Consider the following 11,305-nt stretch of genomic DNA (forward strand, 5'->3'; position numbering starts at 1 on the left):
TCCGCCGAGGCGCCCGCTGTACTTCCGGTCAGCGAGGCCTCTTGCTCCGCTGGTCCGCCGGCTGTGCCCCTGCGTCCCTCAGCTCTTCCCGGAGCGGCGCCGGTTCCCTCAGCGCGTCTCTTCGGAAGCCCGCGCTCGCTCCCCGTCGCACGCGTCGCTGAGGCTCGCGGGCCGGCGGGGGCCGGGACTGCTGCGCGCGTCGAGGCCCCGCAGCTCCGTTGAGGCCTCCGCGCTGCCGGGATGATGCCGGGGTCGGCGCCGTCGCCGCGCTGGGCCACCGCAGCGGGCCGTTGGGGATGCAGGCTGCTTCCGCTGCTGTGGGGGCTGCTGCTGCTGTCGGGCCCGAGCGGCGCCTCCGAGATCACCTTTGAGCTGCCCGACAATGCCAAGCAGTGCTTCTACGAGGACATCACTCAGGGCACCAAGTGCACCCTGGAGTTCCAGGTACCCCCAGCCCCAGCCACTGTGGTTGGCCTAACCTGAGTCACATCGGTTATGGAGGCAGGGCGTTGTGAATTTCAGAAATGGTTCCTGTGGCTGTGACATTCTCCGGTGCCATTCATTGAATTTGAGCACTATTAAATTACTTTATTCTTTAAGAAATTAAGGGGTTTATTTTAAGTTGTTAATGCACACAAATGCCCCATCTCTACTCCTGTAATACACAACTCCAGTGTAATCGGATTTAATATAACTCCATGATCTTTTAGGGTCTTGGGGGGTTGTCTTTTTATGACCCCGGACTCTTGGTTACTGCAGACGTGATTGGAAGCTCTCTGTTAGGGGATTTTTAAAGATCATCTGTCTAGGGTGTTGTAAAAAAAAAAAAAATTGTGACTACACCAGAGGCTCTTTCTCAGTTTGGGGACAGTGTAAACCAGGAACTTTTCTCTTCAGTGTGATTTCTTAAAGTAGACTAAAACAGTCTCCCGTTTTTGTTCATTGGCTCATTTAACATTCCAGCAATTCTGGAGTGCTAGGTGGCTCGTAGTCACCTGTAACTGGAGCTGCATCCCTTTGTTATCCAACAACCTCTGGCCTCGACTGGCACTCATATGCATACACTCTCTCCCAGACACGCCCATACACATAATTGGAAATAAACGTATTTTTTTAAAGAAGCGATAATAGCTTCAACTAGGTTCGCTTAGTGCGGAAGGAGAAAAACAAAAGGTAAAATCAACAGTACGTGGTAATTTGTGTTTATATCGGTGGTAATACTTGATGAGGGAGGGAGAGGAGACTAAGGATCAAAAAAGAATTGAGGATATATGTGTGTATCAATTCTCAGCATATATAATTACAAAGGAATTGTAAGATGTAAGTCAGACTTTCCTGTGTTCAATATACATTTCTTGAACTTTATATCTGTAGATAATATGCTTGGTGCTATAACAGTTTAAAAAAATCTCTATGTATACAGAGTGCCAAATGTTTTATATATGTTCTTTCTCAAGAAAACTAATATAAAATAGAGAAGAGTTTGTATTCCTTTCAATTGGTAAAACAGAACCCAAGGTGGGCTTAGATCCAAGGTCACCCAACTTGTAAGGACTAGAAATGAGAGTCTCAAGATGAACTCTATTGTGGTACCGCCTAGAGTAGACACAGTCTGGATATTAAAGTGCAGTGCTACATGGGCAGAATGCTGGCAGGGGACAAAGCGCTCACCAGGAGAAATGTAGTGGAGCAGTGAGGTTTGAGCTGCCCGAGGAAGGATAATTAAGGTTTGGTCTGCGATATAGCAGAGGAGGAAAGGGCACACTGAAGAGATAGTTTGAAAGTTCCAGCAGGCCTGGCATTAGGCTAAGCTCTGGTACTAAAGTCTTAGCAGGTGGCACTGAAGTAGTAAGAATAGTTTTGCTTGGGCTGGAGAGATGGCTCAGAGGTTAAGAGTACTGGCTGCTTTTCCAGAGGGCCTGAGTTCAATTCCCAGCAACCCTTGTGACTTACAGCCTTCTATAATGAGATCTGGTGCCCTCTTCTGGCATGCAGGCAGAACACTATACATAATAAATTAAAAAAAAATTTGCTTTTATGGCTGTGCGAGCTGAGAGTTCTAAGAGGTGATTTTGGATCAGATTGTCTTTTTTTCCCCTGTAACTAACATGATTTGTATTTGGTCTCTCTGCTCCCCTGTAGCCCAATTCCTGACTCTGAGCCCTGCTCTAAAGTTTAGTTACCTGTGCCTATATGGCCAGAAGACTACTCAGACAAAACTCAGCTCTGGTTTCTCTGGTTGCACGGTGTTCCTTTTCACACTCGAATGGTCCTGGTCTGAGTACATCTGGCCCACATGGCAAAAGGGAAGGGCAAAGAAGGCCCATACCTGATCTCTCCAGATCTCTGTGAGAACTTTTGGCAATGATGTTTTATATTACATTGTCTTGTAATAAACTAGGTTTATAAACATTTGCAGTGTTAGGTCCTGTGATATGTTGGCAAACAAATTCTGTTGAACTCCATTGTCAGTAGAGATGTTAGGCAGAGAGCTTGTGAAGTCTGGGGGTGACAACAGGAAGTTGCTGAGGCAAGAGGTGGTAGGAGGGAGTGCATGCTGATATGACAGATCTTGACTCTTGATAGGGTATAGTGAGTGTTCAAAAGATTTTAAGTGAGGGATTTTTTTTAATTGAAGGATAAAAATAGATAGGACACCCCAACTCCCACCCCACAAGGAGAAATTGCAAGTTGTGGGGTGCTGCAGCTGACATCTAATATACTGAGATTGCAGAGAGATTAGTCCTAAATGTGAATGTGGTATGGTGCCCAGAACAATACAGCCCCTACTACCAGGTTGGGAAACCCCATGTTAGAAGAGATTAGATTTGAGAACCTTTAGGCATTTGGGACCATAGCATATTGTGGATTAGTAATGGGCGGTTTAGGATGGTCAAGAAAGTGTTGTGACCTTGTGAACAGATGGTGGAATTTGAGTTTGAGATGATACCCAATTTTAGTCGGAACGGATGAGCAAATTTAGAAGAGGTACTGTTAACTAAAGTAAGGTTGCTTGTTTTTAAATTTGATAGAACAAATGTGGCTGGTAACCAAGTCTTTTTTTTTTTTTCAATTTGTTTTATTCAGAGTCCTGTAATCAGGTATGAATATCTAGATATGTTAGAATGAAGACGTTTTCTCTTAGAAGAAAGGGTATTTACTTTTAAAGAGAAGGGTAAATGCCCTGTTTATTAAATGCTTTTTAAAATTGTAGCCTCAAATGTTTTATCTGACCATGTGTGCTGGCATACATGTAATCCCACCTTCTTTGTAACTGAAGTGGTGAGTTACAAATTTGTAGTAGGCCAAGCAGTGGTGGTGCACGCCTTTAATCCCAGTACTTGGGAGACAGGCTGATCTTGCTCTGGTCTACAGAGCAAGTTTCAGGACAGCCAGGCCTTGGAGAAATCCTGTCTCCAAAAACTAAAACACAAAACTGAAAGGAAAACAAAACAAAACAAAACGTGTGCTGGCTGGAGGGAGAGTTTACCCGTTAAAGGCTTGCAACCAGATCAAGTTTGTAGTCATTCTGATCAGGTTAGCAAGATCTAGTCCACAAGCAAAATCAGGCAAGGGATGTAGCTCATTGGTATAATATTTACATAGCATTGCACAGCCCTAGTCTTAATCCAACAAGTTCATTCATTTATATTTATACTTGTACATGTTTGTGTGTATAATATATATGTGTACATTGTAGCTCTGTGAGTACAAATTATATCTTGTGTGACTATTGAAACAAAAGGTCATATAAGTAATAGAAATTTCTTTGAAGTCTAACTTAGACCTCTTTGTCTTACTGATGTATAATGTCAATGGTATGTTAGCCAAGAGAATTAATGCCTGAAATAACATTTCTGTACCGTCCACTTTCGTGGTTAGAGATTGCCAAAACTGTTGTCTCACCATTTTGTTTTAGCTATAGCAACCAGTACAGTTGTCTGAATGGTTGATATGATTATATTTCCTCTCTGCTGTTAGGAGGGGACCTCTTCACTTTCTATAAAGCTTTAGCTGAACTGAAATTTTAACTCTGTCTTTAATCCACTGGTAAAACTCAGGGTCTGTGAAGTTGTGATAGGAAGACCTCTGTCAGCCTTACTGTCATTTTAGCAAGAAACTTGATTTTGTTTTCAAATGTTAGCTACCGTGATCACTGTAACTCTCTTCCAGGTGATCACTGGTGGTCACTACGATGTAGATTGTCGACTAGAAGATCCTGACGGTCAGGTGTTATACAAGGAGATGAAGAAACAGTACGACAGTTTCACCTTCACTGCTTCCAGAAATGGGACATACAAATTTTGCTTCAGCAATGAGTTTTCTACTTTCACACACAAAACGGTGTATTTTGATTTTCAAGTTGGAGAAGACCCACCTTTGTTTCCCAGTGAGAACCGAGTCAGTGCCCTTACCCAGGTAATGAAAAAGAGCTGAAGAGCATTGCTTAAAAGGGGGAAGAGTACATAATGTAATAGCATGTATTCACTCCTTGATGAACATTGAATTTTGAAATGATTTAAAAATCTAAATTCCTGCAGATTAGACATTCAATAGATAATGAGGCCTCTGTGGTGCAACCCCATGTTCAAAGATGTTATGAACCCCTAAGTATAGAGAAAGGAAGAAGTGCTAACGCGGGTGGTAGCTCACAGCTCGTCTCCCGTTGCTGGGACAGAGAGCTGCAGATAACCAACCTAGGCGGGGAAGGGTCATTTTGGTTCATGTGTCTCAGTTTGCAGTTCTGGTCAGCTAACCTGTGGAGAAGTAGAACACTGCCAGGGATGCGCAGCAGCAAAGAGAGGAGGGGCCAGGATCCTAGTATACCTTTCAAGGTTGAACCCCCAAAGACATAACTCCATTCTAGTAGACATTGTCGCCTAAAGATTCTCTCTTCTCCCATCAGTGGCCAGTGCTTTAGCATATGACCTTTTGGGACACTGGGGACCCATACCATAGCAGCCACTAAGATAGAAAAGTAGCAAGGCTAATAATTCCAGTGTTCTAAAGCATCTTCTTTCAGTTGTAAAGGAATGCTACAGTATCATAGATGGCTTTAAATATGGATGGAATGTTGGCTCAGCAGTTAAGAGTGCTTGCTGGTCTGTAGAGGACCCAGCAATCATCAGTAACTCTAGTTCCCCAGGATCTGATGCCCTCTTTCAGACCTTGGTGGGCATACGTACATGCAGAAAACACTCGTGTGTGTGTGTGTGTGTGTGTGTGTGTGTGTGTGTGTGTGTGTCACGCATGTGTAAATGGAGAAAAAATTTTAATAAAAAGAACTGCTCTAAATCATTAGAAAGATAGAAATAAAGATGAAACAAGATCAGCCATGCATTAATTAATATGGATATGGGACTCACTATTTTGTTTTTTTAATATATATGAAAAATTTTCACTTTTAATGATTTAAAAATTAGCCTATATCTCAAAAATTGTAGGAATGAATTTAACTTAATTACAGTAATTTTCTCCAACATAACAGTTCTTTGGGGTTTTTTTTGTTTGTTTGTTTGTTTTGTGGGTGAGGCAGGGTTTCTTTGTGTAGCACTGACTGTCCTGGAACTTACTCTGTAAACTAGGCCAGCCTCGGACTCACAGATATCTGCCTGCTTCTGCCTTCCAAGTACTGGGATTAAAGACATGCACCACCACACCAGCAAGTATAACAGTTCTTTTTTTTTTTTTTTTTTAAAACAGGGTTTCTGTAGCTTTGGAGCCTGTCCTGGCACTAGCTCTTGTAGACCAGGCTGGCCTCGAACTCACAGAGATCTGCCTGCCTCTGCCTCCTGAGTGCTGGGATTAAAGGCGTGCGCCACCACCGCCTGGCTCAAGTATAACAGTTCTTAATTCATGCTCCCTGACATAATCCAAGGGGTTCTTACATGTTAATTGCTATATTGCCTATCAGAAGGTCTTGTTCTGTATTCCAAGCTCGTCTGCAACTCACCACATAATCCAGTAGGTCTACTTGTGCTTTGATCTTCTTGTCCAAACTCGCCCGGTTTCATATTATAGGCATGCATACCTGGCAGTAAAATTTGAGTAAATAGGTTATTTCCTAATGTCTGTGTATCTTAATTAAAATTAAGACAAAGTTAGATGTGTCTTATAAATTTTTCCTACATGGTTTGTGAGATAAAATAGTAATGAATTGTGTATTTCATTTCCAGGATTAGGTTTTCAACAGTAGAATATTAAACGCTGCTATGTGTGTGTGTGTACATACATACACATATATATATTTAAAAAGTATAACCATTTTTAAATCAGATAACAATCATACAAAAAGTAAAATGTCATCCAAGTTGAGGACCACAAGCCATTTAATAGTGATGCTGAAACTTGAATGTACTGGGTTTGTACATATTGGTTTAGTCACTGGCCTGACAGATTTATTTATTGAAGAGGTAGCTGTTTAGAAAAAGATAATTCTGGAGCTGGAGCGAAGGCTCAGCAGTTTAGAGCACTTGTTGCTCTTGCAGACGACCCAAGTTTGGCTCCCAGCATCCATGTGGTGGCTCACAACTGTCTGTAATTCCAGTTCTTGGGATCCAGTACCCTCTTCTGGATTCTTCTGGCACCAGGCATGTACATGGTGTACATGCACGTATGCCTGCCAGACATTCATGTGCATTAAAAAAAACCCTAAAAACTAATGTGAAGAATAACAGGTATTCTTTTCCCACTGTCAGATTCAAAAGTTAGCTAAAGATGTTGATAATACTTCTGCCTGTTTAAAGTTTCAGATAACTTTGATTAGTTGGTTTGGGTCTTTTGCATATTTGGTTTATTTTTTTAGAGTATGTTGGTTGTGTCCTCTGCTCCCATTATTGGTGAATTTACTAACCTACTATTGTATTCTTTTAGTTCCGTTTTTTTTTTTTTGGTTTTTCGAGACAGGGTTTCTCTGTAGCTTTGGAGCCTGTCCTGGAACTAGCTCTTGTAGACCAGGCTGGCCTCGAACTCACAGAGATCCGCCTGCCTCTGCCTCCCGAGTGCTGGGATTAAAGGCGTGCGCCACCATCGCCCAGCCTCTTTTAGTTCTTAAGAACTTTGTGAAATTTAATAGCCACTGACCCTAACTAAAAAAGGAAAATATTCACTTTTGTTAGTTTGTGTCCCATCAACTGGTTGGTGGAACAGGCCTCTTTCAGTGGCTGGCCCAGGGGAATGTATAGAAGAGCATCGCTGCCAGGGCAACTAATAAGAAAGAAAGAATGGCTGCCTGTTCACTACAGCAGAGTTAAACCAGTGAGAGATTGAGGTGAAAACCAGCAGGAGAATATGCTAGGTGTAAAACTATGAAAGACGTTAAACTAACTGGAAATGTTTCTATTTAGATGGAATCTGCTTGTGTTTCCATTCACGAAGCTCTGAAGTCTGTCATCGACTATCAGACTCATTTCCGACTGAGGGAGGCTCAAGGCCGAAGCCGTGCAGAGGATCTAAATACAAGAGTGGCCTATTGGTCAGTAGGAGAAGCCCTCATTCTTCTGGTGGTTAGCATAGGGCAGGTGTTTCTTCTGAAAAGTTTTTTCTCAGATAAAAGAACCACCACAACTCGAGTTGGATCATAACTACGCTTTCAGATGCACCATTGCCACTGTAATTACTGTCCTCTAACTCTAGGTACTGAAGATTTAACATTGGCAGCATTCTAAAACCCTTCTCATACGTGCTGGGAGAGATGTACGATGCAGATCCCCATGGGGAGAGGACACCTTTTTTATTTGTAAAGATGGAAAAACTTTGGACCTTAATGCAGCTATTCATATGAAATACCTAACACCAATGATCTACTTTTTCTTGGTTTATATGTACTCTTCATACACTAAACTTTGGTATTCTGATTCCTTTTAACCATTTAAAAATCCTTTTCTTAATAGGTAGTTGAGACTTTAAAAAACAATCTTAGATTTAATGTCTGTGTATTACAGAGGAAGAAAACTGCCTTTTAATTGTTTATAGTGAATAAAGTTGTGTTTTTAAGAAAACCAAAAGTGATTAACTGTAGTCAAGCCCTATTCTGCACTGCTTAATTTTATGGGGGAAAATAATCTACCATAGAACTATTAGTTAATATTGGTACAATTCTCATTGATATATCATGATATAATTTATTTCTTGCTAGTTTGGAAAATGTACAGGTTTTTGGTTTGTTTGTTATCTCTCATTCTATGATTTATAACTAGCTATGTTATTTGTTTAGAGGTGTTGCCATCACTCAGAAAAAATGCATAATAGACCTTAAAAATCAGATCGTGTAACTTAGGATAAAGAATATGAGACACTACAATGTGGGTAATGAAATAGAAACATTTTTAGTGAGTTGTCGGCGACATTGCATTTCCAGGGCTTTTACAAAGAAAAAAGGGGATCTGAGTCGTTTGAATGTTCTGGTCATGTCATTCCCAGCTTCAGTCTACAGTTGGGACCGGTACCACATAGGTGCCATACTGACTATGTGGTGCACTGAGAAGTCAGTTTTTCTCTTCATTTCTGTCTTGTTTCTACAGATTCTGACTAGCAGCCCTAAAATTACAAATTTTGAATGCTGTGAATGTTTCCTATTTTAAAGTCTTTAGAATTGGTTCTACTGTTTGTGTCTTACTCTTGTGTGGATTAAGTTGATTGAAAGAGATTTTGATCCAAGTATTCAGAATAGGATACATAATGATGGAAAATTGTATAGGTAGCAGGCTTCTCTTTTGTTGAAAAGAGGACAACCATGGCAGTTGCTTTTCAGTCATGCCTCTTCACCACAGGTGATGAGAATCAGATGAGTCTCGTGCTGTGGAGACTTTAACACTTGACATCATAGGATAGTGACTGACTAGCGATTCTAGTTTTTTACCATTACTGACTAGAGAAGTTGACTCTTAAATTTAAGCCATTTTAAGATGTGCACGCGCATGCACACACACTTCTGCATGTAAGAGCAAAATGAGTTCAGGTTGTCTTGCTTACTAATTTATGATGTCCCAGTGTAGAAGGAGTAAACATGTTTTCCATCTCTTAGGGTCTTGACGACTAGACCACTACTCCTTAAACAAACTTTACAAACAGATTAAGAAGAGTTTAAGATTTTGGAGATTTATCTATTTGAGTTCTTGTATTGAAGTTGTCCTGCAGCTTTTTAAAATGTCTCATCTACTTAGCTGTGAATGTTTTAATCACCAATATTAATGTGGTTACTCAGCATGGGCACATATTAAATGCCATATCTGGTTGCCATGGACTCTTCAGATACTTTACACTGTAATTAAATGGAGTCAGGTATAGATTCTGCCAGGTTTGGCATAATAATGCCCTCACTTAATCTGTGCCTCAAAATGTCATGATAGTAAATATTACTATAAATCATTTTTAATGAAACCATGAGTCAAACATGAAATCAGCAGTTACCTAATGTCAGAAATAGTATGAATTTAGTTTCATTTCTTAATAGCTCACTAAATTTTGACAGCTATCTATTCAACTGGTATGAATATATAAGAAAATACATACCCAACATAAATGCTGTGATATTGTTTTCCTCCTATGATGTATTTTGTAGCTTGTCTTTTTTTTTCTGTAATCTTTATATAAGTTGTTGCAGGAGTTTGAATTTTCCAAATATTGTTTTTGTTTGGTCATATGACTAAATACATATTTGAACATCATAATTGTATTATTTTTAAAGTAAATAATGGAAAACAACTTTATACATGAGTTATTTCAATATGAAATATTGAATGAAGATATGTTTTAAGATATTGCTTTGCTAATAATCTAAACATTCTTGTGTTCTATTAAAACTATAGTTTGTGGCTTACAGCTTTTCCTTTGGGCTCAAATACAGTGGACTGAAGCAATTTACTGAACGGTTTCATTTATGCCTATGCTATCCATCTTTTGTTTCAATTTCTTAAATCTATCATTTATAGTTAAGTAGGATAAAGCTATGAGTTTGGTTTTCAAAAATTAGGCAAATTAATATATAAATAATACAAAGGATTTTTGTTTACTTTTGAAAAAGAATTTTCTCTAAAGATGGTTCCACAGGATTGCACCAATCAGTTTCATGTAAAATAAAAAATTTTAAAAAATCAACAAATTGACTTCACTTGTTTCTATCAGAATTTAATTCTTTCTAAAACTCCTTAGAAATACACAGCTCATAGTACTGTTTCAGACTGGGCAGTGTTTATATGTTAAATGGTTTCAGAGAGGAAAGAAAGACAAAAGAGATTAGCCAGTGTGTAGCAACTGGCCAGGTGTGGTGACACACAGCACCTTTGATCCCGGCACTCAGGAGACATGGGCAGGCAGATCTCTGAGTTTGGGGCCAGCCTGTCTTCCAGGACAGCCAGAGCTAAACAGAGAAACCATGTGTGTTTCAAAAAACGAAGACAAAGCCGGGCGATGTGGCGCACGCCTTTAATCCCAGCACTCGGGAGGCAGAGGCAGGCAGATCTCTGGGAGTTCGAGACCAGCCTGGTCTACAGAGCTAGTTCCAGGATAGGCTCCAAAGCCACAGAGAAACCCTGTCTCGAAAAACCAAAAAAAAAAAAAAAAAAAAAAACGAAGACAAAGAACAAAAATAACACAGCTCATAGTATTGTTCTGCAACAGTAGTGTTTATTTTTCGTTTCATAAAGGAGGAGGACATAGGAGGAACTAACGAAAATATTATAAAGAAGGGTGCAACCACTGCTTTGTTTTTTTATCCTTAAAATTCTTAATGAAAATGTTCATGGACGACATTGATACCATCAGTTGGTCTAATTTTTAAGTCAGCTAACTTAGATTGTTTAAAATTTAATAGCCTTAAGCTGGGTGGTGGTGGTTTGGGAGGCACAGGCAGGTGGATCTCTGAGTTCAAGGCCAGCGTGGTCTACAGAGTGAGTTCCAGAACAGGCTCCAAAGCTACACAGAAACCCTGTCCTGAGAAACCAAAACAACAAAAAAAACTTAGAGTTGACTTGCCTTCACCCCACCCACACAGACTGACAAGACATCTGGTTCCTGGGCAGGTCTCTACAAAGAGGAAACTTAGAGTTTGTGCAAACTGGCATTTGTTGAATATTTACTTTGGATTGTGAAGGACTGAAAAGTCTTGTTTTTTATCCTTTTAAAAACTTAAGTTTGGGGCTGGAGAGATGGCTCAGGGGTTAAGGGCACTGGCTGTACCTTCAGAGGCCCTGAGTTCAATTCCCAGCAACCAATTCTGGCATGCAGGCATACATGCAGACAGAAAACTGTATATATAATAAATCTTTAAAAAAAAAACAAGTTTATGTGTGTATGACCAATTTAA

At 40.2% G+C, this 11,305-nt stretch overlaps 1 protein-coding gene across 1 annotated transcript; it reads left to right on the forward strand.

Moving 5' to 3' along the window:
* Positions 1 to 37: 37 nt before the first annotated feature.
* On the forward strand, positions 38 to 10,102 carry Tmed7 (transmembrane p24 trafficking protein 7). The gene is made up of 3 exons (XM_075968708.1): positions 38 to 444; positions 4,174 to 4,419; positions 7,347 to 10,102. The coding sequence occupies exons 1-3, from the start codon at positions 241 to 243 to the stop codon at positions 7,581 to 7,583; spliced, it is 687 nt and encodes a 228-aa protein (XP_075824823.1). The 5' UTR covers positions 38 to 240; the 3' UTR covers positions 7,584 to 10,102.
* The last annotated feature ends 1,203 nt before the right edge of the window (positions 10,103 to 11,305 follow it).

Source organism: Microtus pennsylvanicus, chromosome 4 (assembly GCF_037038515.1).
Source record: "Microtus pennsylvanicus isolate mMicPen1 chromosome 4, mMicPen1.hap1, whole genome shotgun sequence".
NCBI classification, from domain to species: Eukaryota; Metazoa; Chordata; class Mammalia; order Rodentia; family Cricetidae; genus Microtus; species Microtus pennsylvanicus.